Source organism: Phocoena sinus, chromosome X (genome assembly GCF_008692025.1).
Source record: "Phocoena sinus isolate mPhoSin1 chromosome X, mPhoSin1.pri, whole genome shotgun sequence".
Taxonomy (NCBI): Eukaryota; Metazoa; Chordata; class Mammalia; order Artiodactyla; family Phocoenidae; genus Phocoena; species Phocoena sinus.
The window spans coordinates 16,266,853-16,290,569 of record NC_045784.1 but is presented as its reverse complement, the minus strand read 5'-3'; the positions used below and the strand labels follow the sequence as shown (position 1 = coordinate 16,290,569).

General features: G+C 48.3%; 2 protein-coding genes across 4 annotated transcripts in view; one reads left to right on the top strand and one right to left on the bottom strand.

The window, feature by feature from the left end:
- Positions 1 to 21,784, top strand: part of MAP3K15 (mitogen-activated protein kinase kinase kinase 15) — a 148,967-nt gene extending 127,183 nt beyond the window's left edge. The window contains 15 exon segments of the mRNA XM_032619352.1: positions 9,785 to 9,942; positions 13,394 to 13,577; positions 14,248 to 14,318; positions 14,321 to 14,350; positions 14,353 to 14,414; positions 14,818 to 14,942; positions 14,945 to 14,991; positions 15,759 to 15,944; positions 16,578 to 16,683; positions 17,630 to 17,855; positions 19,539 to 19,563; positions 19,566 to 19,653; positions 20,538 to 20,647; positions 20,740 to 20,809; positions 21,690 to 21,784. Of these exon segments, the coding sequence (XP_032475243.1) occupies positions 9,785 to 9,942; positions 13,394 to 13,577; positions 14,248 to 14,318; positions 14,321 to 14,350; positions 14,353 to 14,414; positions 14,818 to 14,942; positions 14,945 to 14,991; positions 15,759 to 15,944; positions 16,578 to 16,683; positions 17,630 to 17,855; positions 19,539 to 19,563; positions 19,566 to 19,653; positions 20,538 to 20,647; positions 20,740 to 20,809; positions 21,690 to 21,772 (1,571 nt within the window). The 3' untranslated portion in view covers positions 21,773 to 21,784.
- The window catches only part of PDHA1 (pyruvate dehydrogenase E1 subunit alpha 1), a 34,747-nt gene continuing 31,475 nt past the window's right edge, over positions 20,446 to 23,717 (bottom strand). For all 3 annotated transcript variants that reach the window (XM_032619351.1, XM_032619348.1, XM_032619349.1), the window contains exons 10-11: positions 23,559 to 23,667; positions 20,446 to 23,054 (exon numbers count right to left, since the gene is read on the bottom strand). In XM_032619351.1, the coding sequence (XP_032475242.1) occupies positions 22,890 to 23,054; positions 23,559 to 23,667 (274 nt within the window). In that variant the 3' untranslated portion in view covers positions 20,446 to 22,889. The remainder of the gene's footprint in view (positions 23,055 to 23,558; positions 23,668 to 23,717) is intronic.

The window sequence follows — 23,717 nt, the reverse complement described above, 5'->3', positions numbered from 1 at the left end:
GCTCTATATAGTGTATATCGGTACTTCATTCCTTTTCGGGCTGAATAGTATTCCATTGTGTGGATAGACCACATTTTGTTTATCCATCTACCAGTTAATGGTCATTTGGATTGTTTCCCCTTTGTGGCTATAGTGAATGATACCGCCGTGAACATTCACATACAAGCTTCTGTGTGGAGATATGTTTCCATCCCTCTCCGGTAGATACCCAGGAATGGAACTCGGGACAGGAACTCTGTTCTGATGTGTGGCTGTGAACAGCCTTGGTTCAAATTCTGGCTCAACCACTTGCTAGCCATGTGACCTTGGGCATGTCACTTAAGCTCTCTGCATCTCCGTTTCTTCATAAGTATATAAAACAGATGCTCATAATACCCACTTCAGAGGGTTTTTATGTGGATTAAATGAGTTTTTATATATATATATATATATATATATATTTTTTTTTTTTTTTTTTTTTTTTTTTTTTTTTTGCGGTACGCGGGCCTCTCACTGCTGTGGCCTCTTCCATTGCAGAGCAGGCTCCGGACGCGCAGGCTCAGCGGCCATGGCTCACGGGCCCAGCCGCTCCGCGGCATGTGGGATCTTCCCGGACCGGGGCACGAACCGGGATGTCCCCTGCATCGGCAGGCGGACTCTCAACCACTGTGCCACCAGGGAAGCCCTAAATGAGTTAATATTGATGAAGTGCTTTAACCAGTACCTGGCTCATAGCAAGTGCAACTGAAGTCTGCATTAGTGAACTAAATACCGATTTGCATTTAGAAGTCACTGGTCATTCGAGCTGGCAGGAGCCTTTGAGAGAATCGGGTTTATGTGCGTAACTAACATGTTGAGCCTGTCGGACTCAAAAGGTGTAATTTTTATTTTTATTTTTGTCTCCCACGCCTGCTCAGGGCAATGGTCCTTTCCCGTGACTCTTCCAGCCACACTTCGATAACAAAGAGAATTTTTTTTTAATTTTATCAATCCCTATTTCTTTTTTTAAAATTTTTATTGGATTATAATTGCTTTACGATGTTGCATTCATTTGTACTGTACAGCAAAGTGAATCAGCTATATATATACATATATCCCCGCTTTTTCGGATTTCCTTCTCATTTAGGTCACCACACAGAACTGAATAGAGTTCCCTGTGCTATACAGTAGGTTCTCATTAGTTATCTATTTTATACATAGTATCCAATAGTGTATATATGTCAATCCCAATCTCCCAATTCATCCCACCCTGCCCCTTTCCCCCTTGGTATCATTACGTTCTCTATGTCTGTGTCTCTATTTCTGCTTTGTAAATAAGATCGTCTATACCAATTTTTTCAGATTCCTCATATATGCGTTAATATACGGTATTTGTTTTTCTCTGTCTGACTTACCTCACTCTGTATGACAGTCTCTAGCTGCATGCATGTCTCTGCAAATGGCAGTTTTGTTCCTTCTTCTGGCTGAGTAATATTCCATTGTATATATGTACCGCATCTTCTTTATCCCTTCCTCCGTCAGTGGACATTTAGGTTGCTTCCATGACCTGGCTGCCGTAAATAGTGCTGCAATGAACATTGGGGTGCATGTGTCTTTTTGAATTATGGTTTTCTCTGGGTATATGCCCAGGAGTGGGATTGCTGGGTCATATGGTAATTCTATTTTTAGTTTCATAAGGAAACTCCATACTGTTCTCCATAGTGACTGTATCAATTTACATTCCTACCAACAGTGAAAAGGGTTCCCTTTTCTCCACACCTTCTCCAGCATTTATTGTTTGTAGACTTTTCGATGATGGCCATTCTGACCGGTGTGAGGTGATACCTCATTGTAGTTTTGATTTGCATTTCTCTAATGATTAGTGATGTTGAGCATCTTTTCATGTGTTTGTTGGCCATCTGTATGTCGTCTTTGGAGAAACAAAGAGAAAGTCTTAATGGCACTTTGAGAAGCAAACGAATTCTGAATCCAGTCATTGAAAGGGTTCCGGCAGGTATACAGGCGTGCCTTGTTTACTTGCGCCTTGCTTTGTTGCGCTTCGCAGATACTGCATTTTTTTTTTTTTTTTTTTTTACAAATTGGTTTGTGGCAATCCTGCGTTGTTAGATGATGGTGAGCATCTTTTTAGCAATAAAGTATTATTTATTTAGTTGTACCGGCTCTTAGTTGTGGCAGGCGGGCTCCCTGATTGCGGCTCACGGGCTCCTTAGTTGCAGCTCATCAGCTCAGTTGTGGCTTGCCTGCTCCTTCGTTGTGGCGCGCAGACTCCTTAGTTGTGGCGTGTGAATTCTTAGTTGCGGCATGCACGTGGGATCTAGTTCCCTGACTAGGGATCGAACCCAGGCCCCCTGCACTGGGAGCACAGAGTCTTATCCACTGCGCCACCAGGGAAGTCCCTAGAAATAAAGTATTATTTAATTTAGGTCTGTATGTTGTTTTTTTAGGTATAATGCTACTGCACACTTAATAGACCACAGTATAGTGTGAACATAACTTTTACATGCACTAGGAAACCGGAAAACTCCTGACTCATTTTATTGCCATACTCGCTTTGTTGTGGTGGTCTAGAACCGAACCTGCAGTATCTCCGGGCTCTGCCTGTACTCGTCCACACACTCGTCCTTATTTAAAGGGTGGACTCCTCTCCCCGTCCGCACTGGTCGGGGTGTCGGTCTTTGCTCCCTCCCTCACCTCTTTCCCTGCTCACCAGATGTGGACAGGAGAGGAGAGGGGCAGAAAGGTGTCACTTGACTAGCACTGTGCTAAGCTGGCTTCCTGTGCTCTGGGTCTGGCTGATGGTTGCTATTAACTCTTTGCAGCCGGACCCCTCTGAATATAACTCCCATGTCCGGGACAGGGGCCTCTCCTTTGGCTGACTCCACCTTGCTTCCTCACCCTGGTCTCTTACCCTGCACATTATAACTACCCCTCCATCTTTTTCTACTGAGGGAACCAGGCCTGGAAGGCTGTCTTTGGGCAGGATTCCCTTTAAAAAAGACCCTGTGGCGTAGTGGTTAAGAATCCGCCTGCCAATGCAGGGGACACGGGTTCGAGCCCTGGTCTGGGAAGATCCCACATGCCGCAGAGCAACTAAGCCCGTGCGCCACAACTACTGAGCCTGTGCTCTAGAGCCCGTGAGCCACAACTACTGAGCCTGCGTGCCACAACTACTGAAGCCCGCGCACCTGGAGCCCGTGCTCTGCACCAAGAGAAGCCACCGCAGTGAGAAGCCCGCACACCTCAACGAAGAGTATTCCCCTCTCGCCGCAACTAGAGAAAGCCCGCACGCAGCAACAAAGACCCAACCCAGCCAAAAATAAATAAATAGATAGATAGACAGACAGGCAGGCAGACTGACCCTAAATCAGGGAACTCTCTGGTGGTCCAGTGGATAGGACTCTGCACTTTCACTGCCAAGGGCCCGGGTTCAATCCCTGGTTGGAGAACTAAGATCCCGCAAGCCGCATGGCCAAAAGAACCCAAAAAACGAAAAAGAGCCTAAAGCAATATTTCTACAACGGCTTTTGCATCTGGTGTCCCTTTTTTACCCGCTGTCAAGAGGGTGCGGTGATATTCCCAGACCATATGGTCCCCGCTCTGCTGCTGTCAGCTGCTTTTGCTCCCATGGGAACCAGTCCTCTGTGCAGCTTCTTTGCAGGGGACACATACATATGGAGCTCTGAGTGGGCCCAGTGAGGAGCCCTCACAGGCTCTGGGTTGGGAGGAAGTGGTGGCCCCTCCCTCCAGACCCATCCCTTGGGCAGGGCAACTGGGGTGACCCCGGGGGCATGGAAAGCTGCACCTTACTTCTCTTTTTGCTACTTTATTGATATTAAATTTGGAAACTTTGGGCTCTAACACTGTCTCAAGGGGACTGTAGAAGGTGCAAACATGTGTGGCCTCCTTTCAAGTGCACTTATCCTGGGTGGATGTTGAGTTGCTTGAGTCGCCATGGGCCCACACCCTTCTGGGGACAGCTCCTCCCCAACACCTGTAATGAGAGAGGGTACACCTCCCAGCGCAGGCTCTGCTCTCTCACCCCTTTTAACCCTTGATCTGGGTGGGAGGCCCCTGGGCTGGGGGCCCATGGCTTGTGTAACCAGTTATCTGAGACCGCCATAGAAACAGGCGTCTGTGGTCCCTCTCTCACCCCTTGTCTTGGTATCCAGATCATATCTTGGCCCCTCAGTCAAAACTCCTAAATTATTGTCCCGTGTCATGTCTTTTCTTTGCTGATAATTTGAAAATCCTTCTTGGGCCGTTGTCCAGGAGCCCCCAATGGATTTCATGTCCCAAGGGGACTGGGTTGATGCCTGTGGGTCTCCTGATCACCTTGTCCTGAACTCTGCACTACTGCACCCGTGTAGATACCTGAGGGACCATAGGAAACCCCTAAGAGAGCCAGATTTAAGGCGAGCAACATTTCCAGGATCTCTCCATTCATTTGCTCCCCCACCCCCATGGCATCTTCACTTGGTTTTCTCCACAGAAGCCAGTCTTTGGTGCAGCTGATGTACACCCACCACATGCACGCTGCCCCGGGATGGCCCCTTGACTCTTGGAAATAGTTGTGGCGATCTGTCTCTCATCGTTGGCTGCTTGTCGTGACTGGATGGTTTCCCTGTGAATACAGTAGTAAATAAAATGGAGCACCCAGTTTGCTATTACTGCCCTGGGCCTAATACAGAAAGAAAGTTATATGGAAGGAAGTCAGATTATGGCTTTGGAAATTCTTGCATCAGCTGCTCTTAATCAGGCAGCTTTTTCTTCAGTTGTGCTTCTCCTGGATCCATTGCTTAGATCAGGGATGTCATGGTGTGTAGCTCCAGCTTTGAAGACAGAAGACCTGGGCTTTAGCTTGAACCAATTCCCTAGCTTCTCTGAGCCTCAGTTTCCCCATATGTAAAATGGGAACAACAGTACATCATACCTCTTCTGCCCGTGCTTATGGAGTTGTGAGAGTCAGATGGACAGTGCTACATGGAGCTGCTTTGTAAGCCATTGAGTGCCAATTGAAAGTCACATGTTGTGGCCAGAAGCCTTCAAGATGGCCCCCAGTGATCCCCACCTCCTGGTATTCACAGCCTTGTTTGTATTCCCTTCCCGTTGAACACTGCCCGGACTTAGTGACTTGCTTCTAATGAATAGATTAGGACAGAGTGGTGGTGTGTGACCTGGAGGCTAGGTCAGAAAAGGCAGTGTGGCTTTCCTCTTCCTTTCTCTTGGATTACACACTCTGGGGGAAGCCGTATTTTAAGCAGCCTTATGGAGGATCCCATGTGGTGAGAAAACAAAGGCTCTTCCCAACCCCCCTGTGAGCTTGGAAGTGAATCCTCCAGCCCCAGTCTAGCCTTCAGATGACTGCAGCCCCAGCCAACACCTTGGCTGCAGTCTAATGAAAGACCCTGGGCCAGATCTACCCGTCCCAGCTGTTACACAACCAGCCCTACATTCCAATCATTAGAAACTGTGTGAGATCATAACTGTTGTTTTAAACTGCTAACGTTTGGGGTAATTTATTAATTTTTTTCCTAGCATGCAATAAGTTACTTTTTTTTTTATTGGAGTATAGTTTATTTACAATGTTGTGTTAGTTCCACCTGTACAGCAAAGTGAATCAGTTATACATATATCCACTCTTTTTTTAGATTCTTTTCCCATATAGGCCATTACAGAGTACTGAGTAGAGTTCCCTGTGCTGTACAGTAGATCCTTATTAGTTATCTATTTTATATATAGTAGTGTGTATATGTCGATCCCAATCTCCCAATTTATTCCTCTCCCCCTTACCCCCTGGCAACCATAAGTTTGTTTTCTACATCTGTGACTCTACTTCTGTTTTGGTTCATTTGTACCCTTATTTTAAACTCTGCATGTAAGCAATATCATATGATATTTGTCTTTCTCTGTCTGACTTAACTTCACTCAGTATGACAATCTCTACGTCCATCCATGTTGCTGCAAATGGCATTATTTTGTTCTTTTTTATGGCTGAGTAATATTCCATTGTATATATATGTACCAAATCTTCTTTATCCATTCCTCTGTTGATGGACATTTAGGTTGCTTCCATGTCCTGGCTACTGTAAATAGTGCTGCAGTGAACATTGGGGTGCATGACTCTTTCCGAATTATGGTTTTCTCTGGGTATATGGCCTGGAGTGGGATTGCCGGGTCACATGGTAGTTCTATTTTTAGTTTTTTAAGGAACCTCCATACTGTTCTCTATAGTGGCTGTACCAATGTACATTCCTACCAACAGTGCAAAAGGGTTCCCTTGTCTCCACACCCTCTCCAGCATTTATTGTTTGTAGACTACTTGATGATGGCCATTCTGACCGGTGTGAGGCGATACCTCATTGAAGTTTTGATTTGCATTTCTCTGATGATTAGTGATGTTGAGCATCTTTTCATGTGTTTGTTGGCCATCTGTATGTCGTCTTTGGAGAAATGTCAACTTAGATCTTATGCCCATTTTTTGATTGGGTTGTTTGTTTTTTTGATATTGAGCTGCATGAGCTGTTTGTATATTTTGGAGATTAATCCCTTGTTGGTCGCTTCATTTGCAAATATTTTCTCCCATTCTGAGGGTTGTCTTTTTGTTTTGTTTATGGTTTCCTTTGCTGTGCAAAAGCTTTTAAGTTTAGTTAGACCCCATTTGTTTATTTTTGTTTTTATTTTCATTACGATGTGGGTCAAAAAAGATCTTGTTGCGATTTATGTCCAAGAGTGTTCTGCCTATGTTTTCCTCTAAGAGTTTTATTGTGTCTGACCTTACATTTAAGTCTTTAATACGTTTTGAGTTTATTTTTGTGGATGGTGTTAGGGAGTGTTCTAATTTCATTCTTTTACATGTAGCTGTCCAGTTTTCCCAGCACCACTTATTGAAGAGACTGTCTTTTCTCCATTGTATATCCTCGCCTCCTTTGTCATAGATTAGTTGACCATAGGTGCGTGGGTTTATCTCTGAGCTTTCTATCCTGTTCCCTTGACCTGTGTTTCTGTTTTTGTGCCAGTACCATACTGTCTTGATTACTGTAGCTTTGTAGTATAGTCTCAAGTCAGGGAGCCTGATTCCTCCAGCTCCATTTTTCTTTGGGGTAATTTATTATATAGCAGTAAATAACTAATACGGATGTCATTGCTAAGTCCCTACCTTTAGAAAGAGTGATGTTCACTATGGTTCCATATAAAGAAAATCTCCAAATTTAGCATTAAGCAGACTAATGCTCCAATTGTGAAACAGTTGTACTAAGGACAGTTGTTCAGTCAGGGTCAGTAAGCCATTGCAATTTGGTTTAGTGCTATTTTCTACTGCTGCATAACTTTCTAAGTTTATTTTCTTGCTCTTTTAAGAATTAACTTTTAGAGATTATATTAGTCAGGATCCAGGCAGGAACATTGAAATCACCCCAGTTATTTTTACAGAGAGAATTTAGTTGAAAGAACTGTTTCCTGGGACTGAGTTATCAGAAAGCAGCCTACATCCCTAGGGCCTGAGGGAACAAAGGGGAGGGTGGGATTCAAACCTTTCATTGCGGGATGCCACTGGGCTGGAGCACGTAACTCTGAGGGGGCAAGATGAGGCTGGTTCTGGAAGTATGGGGGGGGACAAAAAAGCTGGTAATGAGCCAAGCGCTGCTACTGGAACCACCTGAGGGTCCAAAGTGACGCTTGCTAACCAACCTCTCCTTCCTGTCGCTTGTGCACAGGCATGCTCTCTTCCCCCACCCCCTCCCAACCCACCAGGGAGCAGCAGACAAGGCAGAAGTGTGGTTTGCACAGTCCCAGACCCAGCATAGCAGAGCTGAGAGATGACAGCTTAATAAACAGCACAATGTTACGTCTTTCCTAAGTTAATGAATTATGGGTTGGTTAGAAGGCACATTCCCTGCCAAGGCCTCTCTCTCTGTTGTTCACTGTAGTAGGAGCCTGTAGGGGATGTGGTGTCACTGAAAGTTCCCCTCCTGGGGCTCTGAGATTTCCTGACAGTGCACCAAGTGCTACGAGCCTCCATCTCGCCCAACCCTGCAGCCAACTGAACACTTGCCCACCAGGCTTTCAGCTCGGGAGACCAAAGCCATCATTTTTGCCCTGCTGATTTCTTGCACTCACTGATACAACTTAATGTATATTTAACTTTAAATTAGGAAGAATGAAATAAAATTTAAACATTTTTTTAATTTACATTCATTTCTTCAGTGTCCCCAGCCACATTTCAAGAGCCCAGCAGTCCTACGTGGCTAGTGGCTAACGTACTGAACTGCACAGAATAGAAATTTCCATTATTGCAGAACGTCCTGTTGGTCGGAGCTGTCCTAGAGCCTTTAAAATGCTCATGGCAAAGAAACAAGCTGGTAAGGCGTTGGATGTTCAAGAGGAGAAGGATGTAGTAGGTAGCGTCTCCAAGCTTATTTTAACCAATGAGCCCTTCATTTTCATTGATCAAGATTCAGGAAACCTACTTCGGTTTTGTGATCTTGAGGCAGAGATTGGAATTTCTCTGTGCATCGGTGTTCCCTGTTCACACCACGGCCAATATAATTTCTGAGCTCGCTGTTTATTATAGACCTCCTTGCCAGCACGTAGCGTCTGCTGTCGTTGCTTCCACGTTCCCCTCGCCTCTTGCCTCAGGATTAGCTTCAAGGGAAACCCAAGATTTTACTCTTAGCGCCCTTGATTGACCTCCCCGCCCCATCTCTCTATCAACCTCTCCCCCCCCTCCACCCCGATCACCACCTTCCCTGTGGCAGCCCCTGGTGGCTCGTGATCCACAGGAGAAAGTCCAAAGCCAGAGCCTTCAGAACGCACAGCGCTCCTGGGTCCACTCTATACTTCACACCCACGGGCTTTGGCTCGAGCTCTTCACCTTGCCCAGAAGTTCTCCTGTTCCTTTGTCCACCTCTTCGAGCCTCCTGGCAGGAGTCTACTTCGCTGGCAGCCCAGCCACCACCCGTTTGGATTGGCCACTGTGTTCATGGCAAGGTCATGCTTTGCCCTGCCTGCTCCTGGCCAATGACCGAGCGTGGTGGGGGTACTAGAACCAGTGTGGCACTCTTCCAGTGGGCAGCTTTGGGTCAGGGCCTCTCCGGCGGCCTGGCCAAAGCTGTCTCAGAGGTGCTCTGCCATCAGGATGCTTCCTTCCTGCTCCTTTCGCAGGGGTCAGACCTGCACTGCAGTCTGACAGCTCCCCCTGCCCAGCCTGCTCCCTCCCCCTTTATCTGTCATACCGCTTCTCCCAGTAAATCTCTTGTATGTCTAATTCTGACTTGGTATTATTTCTCAGAGACCCAAATTGACACACCTAGAGCTTCCCCTGACTCAAACCAGGCAGAATCAAGCACTTTTCCATCCATGTTCTCAGCGCCTTCTGTGTATACCTGTTAGAGCACTTCCTACATTCACCATCACCACTGCCACCCTCCTCGTCACCACCCTCCTTGTCGCCACCCTCCTCGTCACCACGTCTCCTCCACTGGGCAGTGTCTAAAGGTCAGGCACCACATTTCTTACATTCTGGTCCTCCTGTATCTGCCATGCACTAATATGTGTTGATTGAATTAGATTGGGCCCGTTTCTCCTTCGAGGGGCTGAGTGATCCTCTGTCAACGTTGACTAGTGTTAAAGAAAGGCATGTTGCATGTGTCTGGTCAAAGAAGAGATGCAGTGACATCATTTACGCATGAGACCGGCCCCCGTGTGTCATTAATACGAGAGTTAAAGTTCACACGCTCGTTTACTAATGGTCCACTTAGTTTCTAAACAATATGGTACCCACCATCTTTGTTGTATTTTTTCCCAGTAGGCATTCTGCAGTACATGGCGCCCGAGATTATTGATCGACGACCTCGTGGGTACGGTGCCCCCGCTGATATCTGGGCCCTGGGCTGCACCGTCATTGAGATGGCCAGCAGCAGGCCTCCGTCCCATGAGCTCGGTGAACCGCAGGCAGCCATGTTCAAAGTAAGACATGTTGGATGATTTAGGTTGCTGGTGTTGGAGAGAGATAATTCAAATCAAAAATCTCCCAATCCAGAAACCTCTCCACAAAGGTGGAAGAGAAAGCATACAGGTTGTTTTGTTTTGTTTTGTTTTTGAATAAGCATAAAATCAGAATGTGATGTGCGTCACAGGCACAAGAGAGGAGCGCTAAGAGACTGGAAAGCGGAACTCGGCCTTTCCTCTAGCCAAGCAGATGCAACCCTTTACATCCGTGTTCTGAAGAGAAATGCTGACTAGTCCTCAGGTGCAAGGACTAGACAGCACCACTGGTGACAGGAGTTCGCCCGAGGTTCCCCTGACAACTAGGGTGACCACTTGTGTTAGCTAATTGGCTTTACCCAAAGGAAAGATCAACTTCTCAAACCTTTAGGACGGGACGTAGTTCTGGAGCAAAAGACTCCACTGAAGTTAGGCTCCTGCTTTCCCACAGAAACCCGGAAATCGGAGCGCTACCTTCCTCGGTGGTGGCATTCCAAAGAGATGGCTCCCAGGTCCTTGAGAAAGATATTTCTGGCAAGAGGCTTATTTGGCTTTTTAAAAGGTTTACATGTATCTCGAAGAGAGACACAGAACTTAGAATGACAGGTTTTCTAAAGTGAATGCTCTAAGAAAGGTGGGGGGTATCTCTTTCTTTCTTTCCAACTGAGGGAGTTAAGCTTCTTAGTTAATCTGTACGTGCTCTTACACTGGGTAAGGCTCAAGGGCCGCGTTAGGTGAGTGTCTTTGGAGGACAGGTTTCTGTCTACATTTGGAGAGGAGGAACTTTGGGTATCAGATGCTGTCTCCTTTGTCCTTTTAAAAGCCTTCCCAGAGCTGACAGGAAGGGTGACCCGTGTGTTGACTGGCCCTATGGGTGGGGCTTTACACTGGACGCGCTCGCTTGGGAAGGGACATGCTTGCTTGCGAGCCCAAGGGAAGCTGATGCGAGGACAGCCAGTGTATCCAAGGTCAGGTCTGCGGCTTCTGGCTCCGTGGACGCTTGAAGTTGAAGAGCAGCTGTAGCCTTCAGAGGTTGTTACCAGCACTGACCTTCCGCGGAGCACTTTTGTTTGCCCCAAAGATAAGAAGGAAGAGAGCAGGGTCCCGGAAGGCTAAGTGGCCACTGCTTACGGATGACAAGGTCACAGTACCTGGAAGCAGCCTGATGGAACGTGATTCCAGAGGCCTTTCTTCCTGCTTCTCTACCAAGCCTGGTGGCCTCCCAGGCCTGTCAGCCCCACAGCCTCCCCGCCTGCATCCTTGCCAGGCCCTCTGGCTCAGTCTCTTCGGCAGAAGGAGCTCAAAGGCCCGAGTGCAGGGCTCTGCCCATGAGCCGGGTGCAGCCTGCTCAGCGGGTTCTGAACGCCCTGTGCTCTGATGCCTTGGTGCACTCCTCAGCCCAGCCCCTGCAGAAGGTTCTCTGAGCTTCCCACCCTCCCAGCAGCTGTGAGATAGCCCTAAAGCCAAGATCTCAAGTTGACGAGTGTCTCCTGGCACCTGCAATCCCAACAAGACCCTGAACACCGCGGCTGGCAGGCAGCAGTGACCTTCCAGCCTTTCCATGTCTGTCCAGGATGGAGCCACCTGGGGCTGGCAAAGGTCTTCCTGCAGCTTCAGTTACAGGCCTCGGAATAAATAGCAGCTGGTGGGCTTCCCTGGTGGTGCAATGGTTAAGAATCTGCCTGCCAATGCAAGGGACATGGGTTCGAGTCCTGGTCCGGGAGGATCCCACATGCCGCGGAGCAGCTAAGCCCGTGCGCCACAACCACTGAGCCTGCGCTCTAGAGCCCACGTGCCACAACTACTGAAGCCCACGTGCCACAACTACTGAGCCTGTGCTCTAGAGCCCACGAACCACAACTACTGAGGCCCGCGTGCCTAGAACCCGTGCTCTGCAACAAGAGAAGCCACCGCAGTGAGAAGCCCGTGCACCACAACGAAGAGTAGCCCCCCGCTCGCCGCAACTACAGAAAGCCACGCGCAGCAGCGAAGACCCAACACAGCCAAAAATAAATAAATTTATTTAAAAAAACAAAAAACAAAAAAACGTAGTGCCCATGTTTGCACTTTTCTTCTTGAGAGCCAGGGGAGAAGCTACTCCCTTCCTCTCTGAGTTCTTGTCCTGAGTTTTTGTCTCTGGACCCCCCTAGTGCCCTTAGATCCCCACCCCTCAGGCGAGGGGTGCCAGCTGGAATGTGCCCTGCATTTCAGATCTTGTGGGTTGAATTCTATCCAGTGTTTAGTGTTCTCAAAATCCAAAACTCGTTTTTTGAAAATGTTGTGTTATTGTGGTAAGAACACGACGTGAGATTTACCGTTAACAGTATTGTTGACTCAAGGTCCAGCACTGTACAGCAGATCGCTAGAAATTATTCATCTGTTTAAGTGCCACGTGTGCCCAGTGGATAGTAATGCCCCACTTCCCCCTCCCCTCAATGCCAAACTCTCCATCCTGCCCATGAGGAGCAGCGTGTGAGAAGCGGTTGGTGCGCCCCTGGTGCAGGGACTTCAGGCTGTGAAGTCGGAGGCTGGCGGTTTGCTCTCGGCAGCGCCCCGGTCTCACTGAGCGGGCAGGGGAGGCCGCGCCAGCCCCACGGTCGCCGAGGAGCCGGGAATGGGGTGCATCTGGAGGACAGAATGGCTTCCACTCCTGGCTCATTGGGTGGGCTTGGAGACGATGAGGAGAAGACCGTGAACTTTAAAGATGACAACTCCTCAGATGAATGGAGAGCCGTCCCTGATGGGAACGGTCACGCAGGATGGATGAGCGGGACTCGTGGAATTATTCCCGTGTCACAGTGAGATGTGACGACTCAGCCCGAACTCCTGCTCCCCCACAGGGCGCAGGGACAGAGAGCGTGCGGCAGGACGATGATGAGCTGGCCAGCAGTGGAGCTGAAGCAGAAATTGCAGCAGGAGCCTGAACAGGAAAGGGCAGCGCCGCCTCCCTCAGCCAGTTGCACCCCGTGGGGATGAGGGCCTGGGCCCTGAGTTACCAGCCTCCAGGTTTGCTCTGCCTGTGGTTTACAGCTGGAGGTTGGAGATTTGGGCTGTGAAGGCGTAGAGACTGAGAGGCCAGGGCGCGATGCTCTCAGAGGGCCTCTCACACGTGGCCCTTCATCCTGGACGTCCTCCCTGCGTAGTGATCTCAGAGCTCCAAGAGGACTAGAGCAGAAGCCCCAAGGCCTCTTAAGGCCTAGGCTCTGAACCCCCCACCAGTATCACTTCCCCCACAATCTACTGGGCAAAGCAAAGTCAGTCCCCAGAGGCCAGCCGGGGCTAGGACATGGATACCAGTCATTGAAGCCATTGTTGGAATCCATCATCAGCCCCTCCTAGGATGGCAGATACAGGAGCTTTGTGTGGAAGGTATGTACACCTGGATTTGCCCGAGACCACACTGTCTCGTCGGTCACCTCTGCCTTCATTGCAGGTGGGCATGTTTAAGATTCACCCTGAGATTCCAGAAACCCTTTCAGCGGAAGCTAGAGCCTTCGTTTTATCCTGTTTTGAGCCTGACCCCCACAAACGTGTCACCGCTGCTGGACTGCTCCAAGAGGGTTTCTTAAGGCAGGTGAGCAAGGGCAAGAAGAACCGAATTGCTTTCAAGCCGGCAGGTGAGGCCTGCTGGGATGGCAGGGGTGACGGCTCTCCCGAACGCTGAGCTTCCCACATGGTGCCCGTGTTTGTGAAGAGCGGTGGGGCTGGTGCATTAGGTGTGGGACGCAGAGACACAGGGAGCCCCACAGGTGACAGCGATGAACCCTCACCTACCCAGTGCTCCGTTAAAGCCTTTCCTTTGGGATTGTGCCAGGGAGGGAGGTGGGAGGTACCCTGGCTGGGGTTTTGTGTCTTCCCCGGGTGCAGAGCCTGGCGCTTCATTTTTGGAGCCTGGCCTGTCACCCTGTGCTGCTCCCGACCTTGGTTAAAGGGTGTCTGTCCTGCAGGCCACCGAAGCAAGCAACACCTTCTGGGGCAGTAGGTCCTACCGGGCAGTGATACAGGAGTGGTCCCGGTGTGGATGGGGTCGGGAGCCGGGACAGGGTGCCTCAGCATCTTGCACCCAGAGAGCGACTCGCTGTCTCAGCGTGTCCGAAGGGCTGGTTAGGAATGCAGAGTCTCGGGCCCATCCCGGACCTGCTGAAGCAGAACCTCCATCTCCCCAGGATCCCTGGGTGATCGGTTGCACCCCCAGTTAGAGCAGCGCGGGCTTAGGCCCCTGGGTGCGTCACGTGGCCCAAGGGGCTGCCTGGGGCTCACCGTCCCATCCCCGGCTGCCCCGCACAGAGGGTCCCAGGCGCGCCACGCTGCCCTGCCCCTGGCGGGGGAGCCTGATGGGCGGCAGCAGCAGCAAGCGAGCCATGGCTCGGTCTCCCCAGACTCCCAGTGCCCAGCCCGACGTGTTTCTTCCAGAAGTCCCAGACGCCCACGCACCGGTTCAGACACCTGCTCAGGTACGGCCACCCCCCACTCGGGGGACAGAGTCCCTCCCAGGTGTAAACCAGATGGCCGCGAAGGGCTTTCGCTTCCTTTCTGCAGGATCAGCAGGGCAGCCGGGGCGGCCACTGACAGAGAGAGGAGGGCAGTGAGGTCACTCTCTGTCCCTTCCCCTCCCCCTCTCCTCTTCTTCCCCTCCCCCTCGTCGCTTCCTCTTCCCTCCTGTTTCCTCCTCCTCCCCTGTCACCCCTTATTCTCTCCCTCTTACCCCCTCCTTCCCCCTCCCTCCTTTCTCCGTCTTTCCCCTCGCCCCTAACACTGGTGCCTCTTCCTGAGGGTGGGGCTGCGGCGGAGCCACCTCTTAGCCCTTCCCCCACGGTGTCCCTGGGAGGCGGGATTGTCGCCTGCGTGTGTCCGTAGTGTTCCTGATGAGAGCTCGGCCTCAGAGGACCGGATCGCAGCCTCGTCCCTGGAGGACAGCGACCCGGGCCTCTTCCTGCTGCGCAAGGACAGCGAGCGCCGTGCCGTCCTCTACAGAATCCTCTGGGGGAGCAGAACCAGCTGGCTTCCAACCTGCAGGAGTGCGTGGCCCAGGTACAGGCCGAGTGCGGGAGCTGCAATCCCACCCCCTCCGCCCAAGGCCAGGTCCCATCCCAGAAGAGGTCCAAGTGGGACTGGGTGTTCCTGCTACCCTAGAACATTTGCACAGTTACAAGAACCACCCTAAGTGTTTCCCAACGTCCTTCCCTTTTCAACAAAACAAAAGAAAATACAAAAAAAAAAAAAAAAGACTTCATTGAAGCCTGAGTTTGCATTTGCGGAACACTGCAGTGAAACCAGGCACTGATTGGGGCAGTGCTGCCTCCTGGTGGAAAACAAGCAAATAGCACAAAGCCAGTTAACCCCCAGCTGCACCAGTTGCCCTCAGAAGCTGGGAGAACAGCCGCTTTAGGAAGAAAGGTTACGGATGGAAATATTTGAGATTTAACTCATTTTGGATGGGAAAAGGTCCTTCTAGCAAGAGGCCACTGCCCACTATGAACTGTGCGTTGTGACAAGGCCTGTTGGGGGTGGAAGGTGGTTTACAAGGAGTTAAACAGGATGGCAGACCTTTCCTTGAGGGGCTTAGTTCTGTTGTTTGCGGGCCAGAGAGGAGAAGGGGGCCACATAACCCTCTAACAGGAAGGATATGGAGAAATTCCAGGACCAGAGACCGTGTCTCGCCTGGGAAATCCCCAGTTCCATTAGCAAATGGACAGTCTGGTTAATCTAGTTGCCCACAGTACTTCTTGGATTTTCCCTCCCTCTCTCTGAATTACTCAGTGACTGATTTTTTTTAGGGGGTGGGGGTTGGCGATCAGAGTTCGGAAGAGTTGCATCTCTCAGTCGGCCACATCAAGCAAATAATTGCGATCCTGAGAGACTTGGTCCGCTGCCCGGACCACAGGGTGACGGCATCCACGATATCAAAGCTAAAGGTGGACCTGGACTTTGACAGCTCGTCCATCAATCAGATTCATCTGGTACTCTTTGGATTTCAGGATGCTGTAAGTGCTCCATTTGGCCCTAGAGAACATGCCAGAAGGTAGGAAGCCCACTCAAGTGGCTCACAGCCAAGACCATGGAGTTCGATTACCATCATCTCCCGTACTCTCCATCTCTTCTCACCTGTTTACGCCTGAATCCCGAGTGTCAGCAGTTTTCTAAACACTTGAATATGTGTATACAAGTGACTGGTCTGATTGCACTATGGCCACGGAGAGCAGGAGTGTAGGATTTGGGAACGAGTGGCATCTGCCAGCTGGGTAGGTGTGGGGTTTAAGCTTATGTGTCTGCCCGAACAGGTGAGTTGCTCCAGGCCCAAGATCGTGTCTGGCTTAGCTTTGTGTCTCAAGTCCCCAGCACAGAGCCTGAGGTTTCATAGATGCTTCATAAATGTTCGTTGAATAAACAATGAAGAGGCCCATGCGGTAGCTCCGATCTCTGTACCTGTCCCCTAGACCCCCGTCTGACTTGGGGTCAGCTTAAAGGAAGACTCAGTCCAGAAGAAACATAAGTCAGGCAGAAACTCAGGGCAGCACGGTTAACCCTTTATCTCAGAGTAGAAGCAAATTCGAATTAGTAAGAACTATTTCTTAAAAGTACAATGGACCAGAAATCTGGATTTTTGTGATTTGGAGGTAAATAAAAATTTGAGGAACCACTTAAGTAGGCCCCACTGGATGTTTGCGATGGACAACATCATCCGTCGAGCGGTGCAGGCTGCAGTCACCATCCTCATCCCAGGTAAGGGCCCTCTTCTCGGTCAAGGTCAACTTCAGGTGGCTATGGAAAAGGTCAGACAGGTCCTCTGTACTCACCAATTGCTGCTTTCCCTTTCCCATCTTGACTATGTCCGTCCCTGCAATTAAGTAAATGATGTCACAGACCCCTTTAGGGCCAAGATTCTGTGATTCTGAGAACATCTCCTGGTGATGTATTTTTACATGCCCCTAGGCATAACTGAGGAGCACGCACCGCAGGTAGACTAAACTCAGGATCTCAAAGGAGCACTGAGCCTGACGGCCTGGCTCCTACAGTGCATCGTCTTGTGTGCTCAGCAACGCCTCCTAGTCGGTTGACGATTTAACGGCTCAGTCTCCTCTCTCAGAATCATCATGTGGCAGCTACAGACATCTTTGGCTTTTTATAGGCTCTATTTTTGAAATGTTAGAGCAGCTTAGTACCCAAGTTGATTCTCCTTCCGCGGTGCCTTCTTCCTAGGAAGGGAGGCTATGCGGCGCTTCGGTTAACATTGCCCCTTCCTCTCATTACTTTGCTCCCTCCCTGTCATCCTCTGCCTGCTCCCCTGAATGCACTCTGCCCAGGCTCAGCTTCTGGGAGTGGCTTGTTAAACCCCAGGACTTCATTATTCCCCAGTCCAAGCAGGAAAGTGTTTGTAGTAAAAGCACGGGCCTGGGTGGAAGCCCGCTTGTCCCTTTTTAAAACTGCCCTTGGCTAACTAAACACCTTGAAGTCTGTTTCCTTATCTGTGAAGTGGTGGGGACCATCTTTTCACTGCAGAGCTAAGTGAAATAGTCTCCCCTCCGTTTTATAAAGTCAGCAGTCCCCTGATGGAGCGTCGCAGTGGCCTGGCCGGCCTCTGAACAGCCACGTTTGCTGGCCCGGGACATAAGCTACACCAAGCCCTGGCCTTGTTGAACCGTGGTCCTTTTCTTCCGTGATTCCACAGAGCTCCGAGCCCACTTTGAGGCTGTCTCAGGGACCAAAGGGGTGGATAAGGACACGGATGAGGCAGAAGAGGACTATGCCCCGGCAGACCCACGCGGGAGCGAGGCGCAGGCGGCGTGTGGGTGGAGCAGGCCCGTTTCAGCAGTTGCCCAGGAGGCCCAGCCCCAGCAGCTCCACCAGCAGCATCTGAGCCTCCAGCTGAGCAAGCTCAGGCAGGAGACCAACAGGTGGGCAGGGGTGGGACAATGACCCGGACCAGCCGGTCAACTCAGTGGTCGAGTGCCTCACCCAGGTCTCAGAAAAGCATCTTTATCCCCCAAGGAACTGCGCAAGGAGATATTCTCAGCTTCAACTGGGGGACTAGAAGGATGCCTCCCTTTTTTTTCAATGCTAGGAGTCAGAGAAGTAGAGTGCCTTGCCACAATCCATACTAAAGGCAGCAGCATCTCAGACTTTTCCCTGTCTCTTTACCGAGGTGGGTTCCCTGACATGGTGTGTGGGTCCAGCAACTCGGGGGCACATCTGCAGCCCGCCCCTGCCGAAGTAGCTGAGTTGGGGGTCAGTTAGCACTGCGTCGATGGACAGGTATCCCATAACCCTGACCCCAAGGAAGTCTGCCCTGTCCTCTTTGAATCTCTCCCTTGTGTTTTGTCATGATCCCCAGGCAGGCATTAGTGAACCGCCTTCCCCGACAGCGGACCCTGGCACTGCCGTGAGGTTCCCACAAGAGTTGGGCTCTTTTGTTTATTTCCAGGCACATAGTAGGTGTTCAAAACATATTTGTTAAATGAACAAAAAGATTCCCATTTGCGCTGGGGAACCACGTCATCAGTGGGCTTAGCAAACTAGTTGGTATTGGTTCCAAATGATGCCTTGTTGCCCAGTGGTCATTGGGAGTGCTAAAATTTAATGGGGACAAACAGTGTCAGGCATACCTATTTCGGAAGAAAAGTTGTACACACCCCTAGGGATCTCTGAAGTTTAATTTTAGGCAGATCTAATCATTTCTTTTTAGAAAGGCCCAGTTTTAATTAACTGGTAGTGGTGGCAAAACTTTAAGTTTTGAAAAAATGACAAATGTGAAAGTTGATAGTAATACTTAGCCCTTCTTTAAAATGTGTTTCTGGTAAGGTTTATAATCACCAGATTCATAAAATGTTTAATATGGGTTCAAAGGTTATTCCTTTCCAGGGTCAATATTGTTATCTTCCATCTCAGAATTAGTAATGAGACAGCAGCCAGCACCTGACTGCGAATGGCTGACAGACACACAGCTCCTACAGACACGCCTGCCCTTGTAGGATGGAGATGCCTTAGCTGTTGCTGGGCACAGCAGGAAGGCACCTTTGGCCCTGAGTGATGCTGACGAGGGTAACACATCTGTCCCGAGTAGTGTCTGTGAGACCAAGCCCCGTGAAGCGTTTAGCGCAGTCTTGGGTAAGTGTTCGCAGTAGTGTCCCTCTCACCTTCCAAGCAGCAAGAGTCTTTCCTGCAGTTCCTCCTTCCCCCTAGCTGTTCCAACAGCAGCAGGGCTTCTGTCTGCTTGGCTTACTCTCCGGTGAGGAGGGAAGGGCCTGACCACTAGTTTCAGCGACTTGACCTGACTTAGGGAGACAAGTTGGCTGAGTTCTACTGATCACCATCAGGTTATCTTTTGGTTCATGATACATATTCTGAGGCAACATATACCCACGCCCTGAGCGTTGGTCTTTGTTTACAAGGGGAGGAAGCACAAGAAAGGTGCTCATGTACAGGCTGAAACCTGATCACACAACTTTGAAGAAACTAGACTGATCGCTGGGATTGTGCCTTTTTTATTTTTTTTAAACCTCTGTTCAACAAATGTTTGAATTGAATTGAATGGTATTAGGCTCTCTCTGGAGGATGGCTTTTTTTTTTTTTTAAACCAGACTTCTGGAACACCTAGTTCAAAAAGAGAGAGAGAGTACCAGAATCTTCTACGGCAAACCCTAGAACAGAAAACTCAAGAATTGTATCACCTGCAGTTACAATTCAAATCTAATGGTGAGTGATTTTCCACTTGCTCTGACTTATGTGTGTGTGAGACCATTCAAAATCTGGCTGGTATTCTAGTCAGCCTTGAAACAGTTGAGGTTATTCTCGATCAGACCAGTAAGTACTCCAGTAAGATTCCGGAATACTGGTCAATAATAAATAGGAACTTATCAGTACATTCAAAACCAGATGAATCGCAAATGCATTATGCAAGTGAGAGAAGCCAGATTCAAAAGGCTACATATTATGATCCCATAAATGTAGAACATTTATAGAAAATTCTATTAAAGGCAAAACTACAGGGACAGAAAATAGAACTGGGTGGGGGGGTGGAATTGATGATAAAAGGCCACGAGAACGTTCTGGCGTGATAGAAATCTCTCTGTCTTGATTGTGGTGGTGGCTACGTGACTCTGCTTGTCAAAGTTCTTAGCTCTGCATACCTAAAAAGGGTAGTTTATGGCATAAATTATACCTCAGTCAACCAGCCTTATGCGTTTGGTGCCCAAAAGGGCTCTTGGAATGGGGAATGGATAAGCTGAGGCCAAAAATCTCAGTATTAATCTCAGTATTAAAACCTATTTCCTCATTTGAATTCCAGTGCAGTTGCGGATATGATTCCTTAGAAAAGGCATTTTAAAAATGGGAATACACATTTAAAGTAGGAGATAATTAGTTTGAGGTATCACAGGTAAGGAACATTTTTAATCTCTGGAAAGTGACTCCAAGGACTATGGACTGTTGCACAGTGTGTAGCAGAGCAGCTGAGCCAGGTTTAATCCATTTCCTTTTCACATCACATTCTGGAATAATAGTTTATTTCATCCAACTTGTTACTTGAAGAATTTTGCTGTTACACATCAGTATACAACATAACTTTCTAATCATTACAGAGATTACAGAGAACTCAGCCTCCCCTCCTCGGTCTTATGGGCAGAGAACAGAAAAAGAGCTTGTCGACTGGTTGCAACTGCAAGGAGCGGATACGAAAACAATTGAAAAGGTAAACTTACAACCAAACAAACCATTCCTGTGCTATCATTACAGAGCTGCTTAGCTCTTAATGTATTTGATCTTTGTTTCAGATTCTTGAAGAATGTTACACTTTCTGATATTCTTAATGATATCACTAAGGAAGACCTAAGATACCTCAGACTACGGTAAGACTACGGTAAGAATAGCTTCAAAACACTTTGTGGAACAGAAAATGACTTTTTTGGTGTAATTTAGGCTTTCTGTGGTACACGGGCCTCTCACTGTTGTGGCCTCTCCTGTTGCGGAGCACAGGCTCCAGACGCACAGGCTCAGCGGCCATGGCTCCCGGGCCCAGCCGCTCCGCGGCATGTGGGATCTTCCCGGACCGGGGCACGAACCCGTGTCCCCCGCATCGGCAGGTGGACTCTCAACCACTGTGCCACCAGGGAAGCCCCTGTAATTAGGCTTTTAAGTAAAGCAGTAGAAAACAAAAGCTGGTAACTTTCCCCCCTTCATTAACGTTAACTCCCTTTTCTATGGCTCAGTCAGGAAAAAAAACTACCAACCTCACTCCAAACTCTGGAGTTTTTCAAGGTTAAAGTTGGGGAAAAGCTGAGAGAGGGCAGAAGCTAAAGGCCCAATAGAAAAAGTCAAGAGACCGGCCTGGCTGGGAGTGAAGCGAGACATGAGATGCCAGTGGGCTACACCCAAACCCTTCTTTCTTTAACTTGCACCCTGCCTTCTCATCCCCACGTCATCTTAAATAGCCTGCTCTGCACAGATGCAGCAGCACTCCTGTACAGTACCTCTCAGGCCACGTCCCACTCCTGCTAAGGCACAAGTGTCACCTCCATATGTGAAGAGAACATATTCCTGTTTTAGTTAAAGTAAGTTTTCAAGTTAGGGACTGCATTTTTAAGACTAGACAGCAAATCTAGACAAGTCTGGAAGGATAGACTATAGCTTTTGCCATAAGGGCTCCTAAAGAAGTATTCTGCCGTGTTGCTTTGAAGTTGTCTTCTCTTACGACTCTCTAAAGACGACTCCTGTTTGTTTCGTAGTGGTGGTCTGTCTCCTCTGCAGGCTCTGGACTGCAGTCTCCCAGTACAGAAGACAGGCTCAGGGGGCCCCGGCAACCCAAGATGAGGCTTAATCAATCAGCTAAGCCAGGGGACACAGGGAGCAAGGAGCTGACAACATACACACGAATTCTGCTGCACTTACGCAAGGAAAACACCACTTGAAGTTTTAAAGGATTATGGAAAAAATTTTAACCTTTTATTTCTCAACATGTTTTCAAGGTGAGTAGAACTTTGTATGTATTGTGAAAACAGTGATTGTAAAACCTGGTCTTGACATCCCAGAGTATTAGGGAATCCTTAAAAATGAATCTTAATTTACTTCAATGGAAAAATATCTGCTGGAAAGGTGAAACAACAGGTGTTTAAAATAACAAAAAGGCTGGGAATCACTGTTTTAGATCACACATTCCGTACATTACTATTAACTGGAATTGCACTTAAAATTCAAAAAAGATAAAATTGATAAGAATATGCCTTGTATTTAATGTTTGATATGACTGTAAATAGAAAACTATTAAGAAAATAGCTTCATATTGATACTGAATGTATAAATGGAGAAAACTAACTTATTTGGCCTTTAAAATGAAGTAGTCTTATTTAAAAATCGAATTGTCCTTCCACCCCTGCCTGGTTATAATAAATATTGTGTTTTATTAAGGAGAAATGATGGTTCAGTGTGAACAGGCTTCAGCACCGACATGCACACAAATGGGGGCGTGTGTGCACGTTAGGGTACACCAGGTAAGCTGCTGGGCACTGGGAGGGACAGGACAATGATATCGCCCCACAAAAAGGTGGCAGAGTTGGACAGGCATATAAGGAATTGTTTCTCCTTTTAGTAACTAAAAAAGTATTTGTTGCTAAACTAGTATACAACTAAACCAAATAGAACTATTTTAAAGAAGTAATTTGAAGGAGGGTTAAGCCAACTCTTATTACCTATTTTAGACGTACATAATAACTAAAATAACCTTTATAATAAGATCCATACTATCCTTAAGATATAACATTAAAAGACGTTGTATCTTTTAATGCAACACTGTACAAACCACATGCAATTATACTATCTATCTATCTATCTATCTAAATCTACACTTTCTTTCTATGGGTTTTTTTTCCTCGTTGAGACCCCAAAGCATTCCTTACAGTTGGCTGCCGAATAGCCCACTGAAGGTGTACCATCTCGCATTAACTGATGGACTTAAACTTGATCCACTGGTTTGCACCCCGGACTTCAAAAGGCGGATCGCTGCAGTAGATGTGATAGCCGAGTTCTTCCAAAGGTGGTTCAGGGTCAGCTGTAGCAAACTGGGCAGCATCCTCAATTTCTTTTCTCACGTCAACATCAATTTCCTAAAAATCAATCAGATTACAGTTCAAGAGATGTTTTGAATAGACAGCAGCTTAGGTACCAACTTGTTCTACTGGGAACCTCTTGCTAGTTGTTAACTCTCTACTGGTACCGGCAGTATACATATTATTATGGAAAATGTTAGCTTAAACATGACACAACGATCCACGAAGGGGGAATTCTGGAGGACAGATACCAACATTAAGACATGTACCCTGGCGAGGGAACATTTATGAATTAAAAATCTACAGTATATTTTTAGGAAAGAAGAACTGTGATGGTGGAGGAGGTTAATGTCCTGTGAAAAATAAAAAGTTCTTCGGGGTTTTCCCACAACATGGCTCGGAAAACCCCGAACGAACTTTTTGGCCAACCGAATACAATATGTACTTTCCCATTTACTTCCCTAGTTTACCGAGTGGCAGCTTCTTGTGTAGAGAAAAACTGCTCAAAAAGGAGAGCCAACCTTCAAAGGCAGACTTTTAAACCATCAAGAGTCACTGTACCTTTAGTTCTTCAACACTGGCCAGATTGCTGTTCACCATCCTATCCTTGAGAAGCATGATAGGGTCGCTCTTACTTCTAACTTCCTGAATTTCTTCTCGTGTACGGTAACTAGAGGGAGGGAAACAGAGTTACAAGTAGATAAGAACAGCGCCGGCACA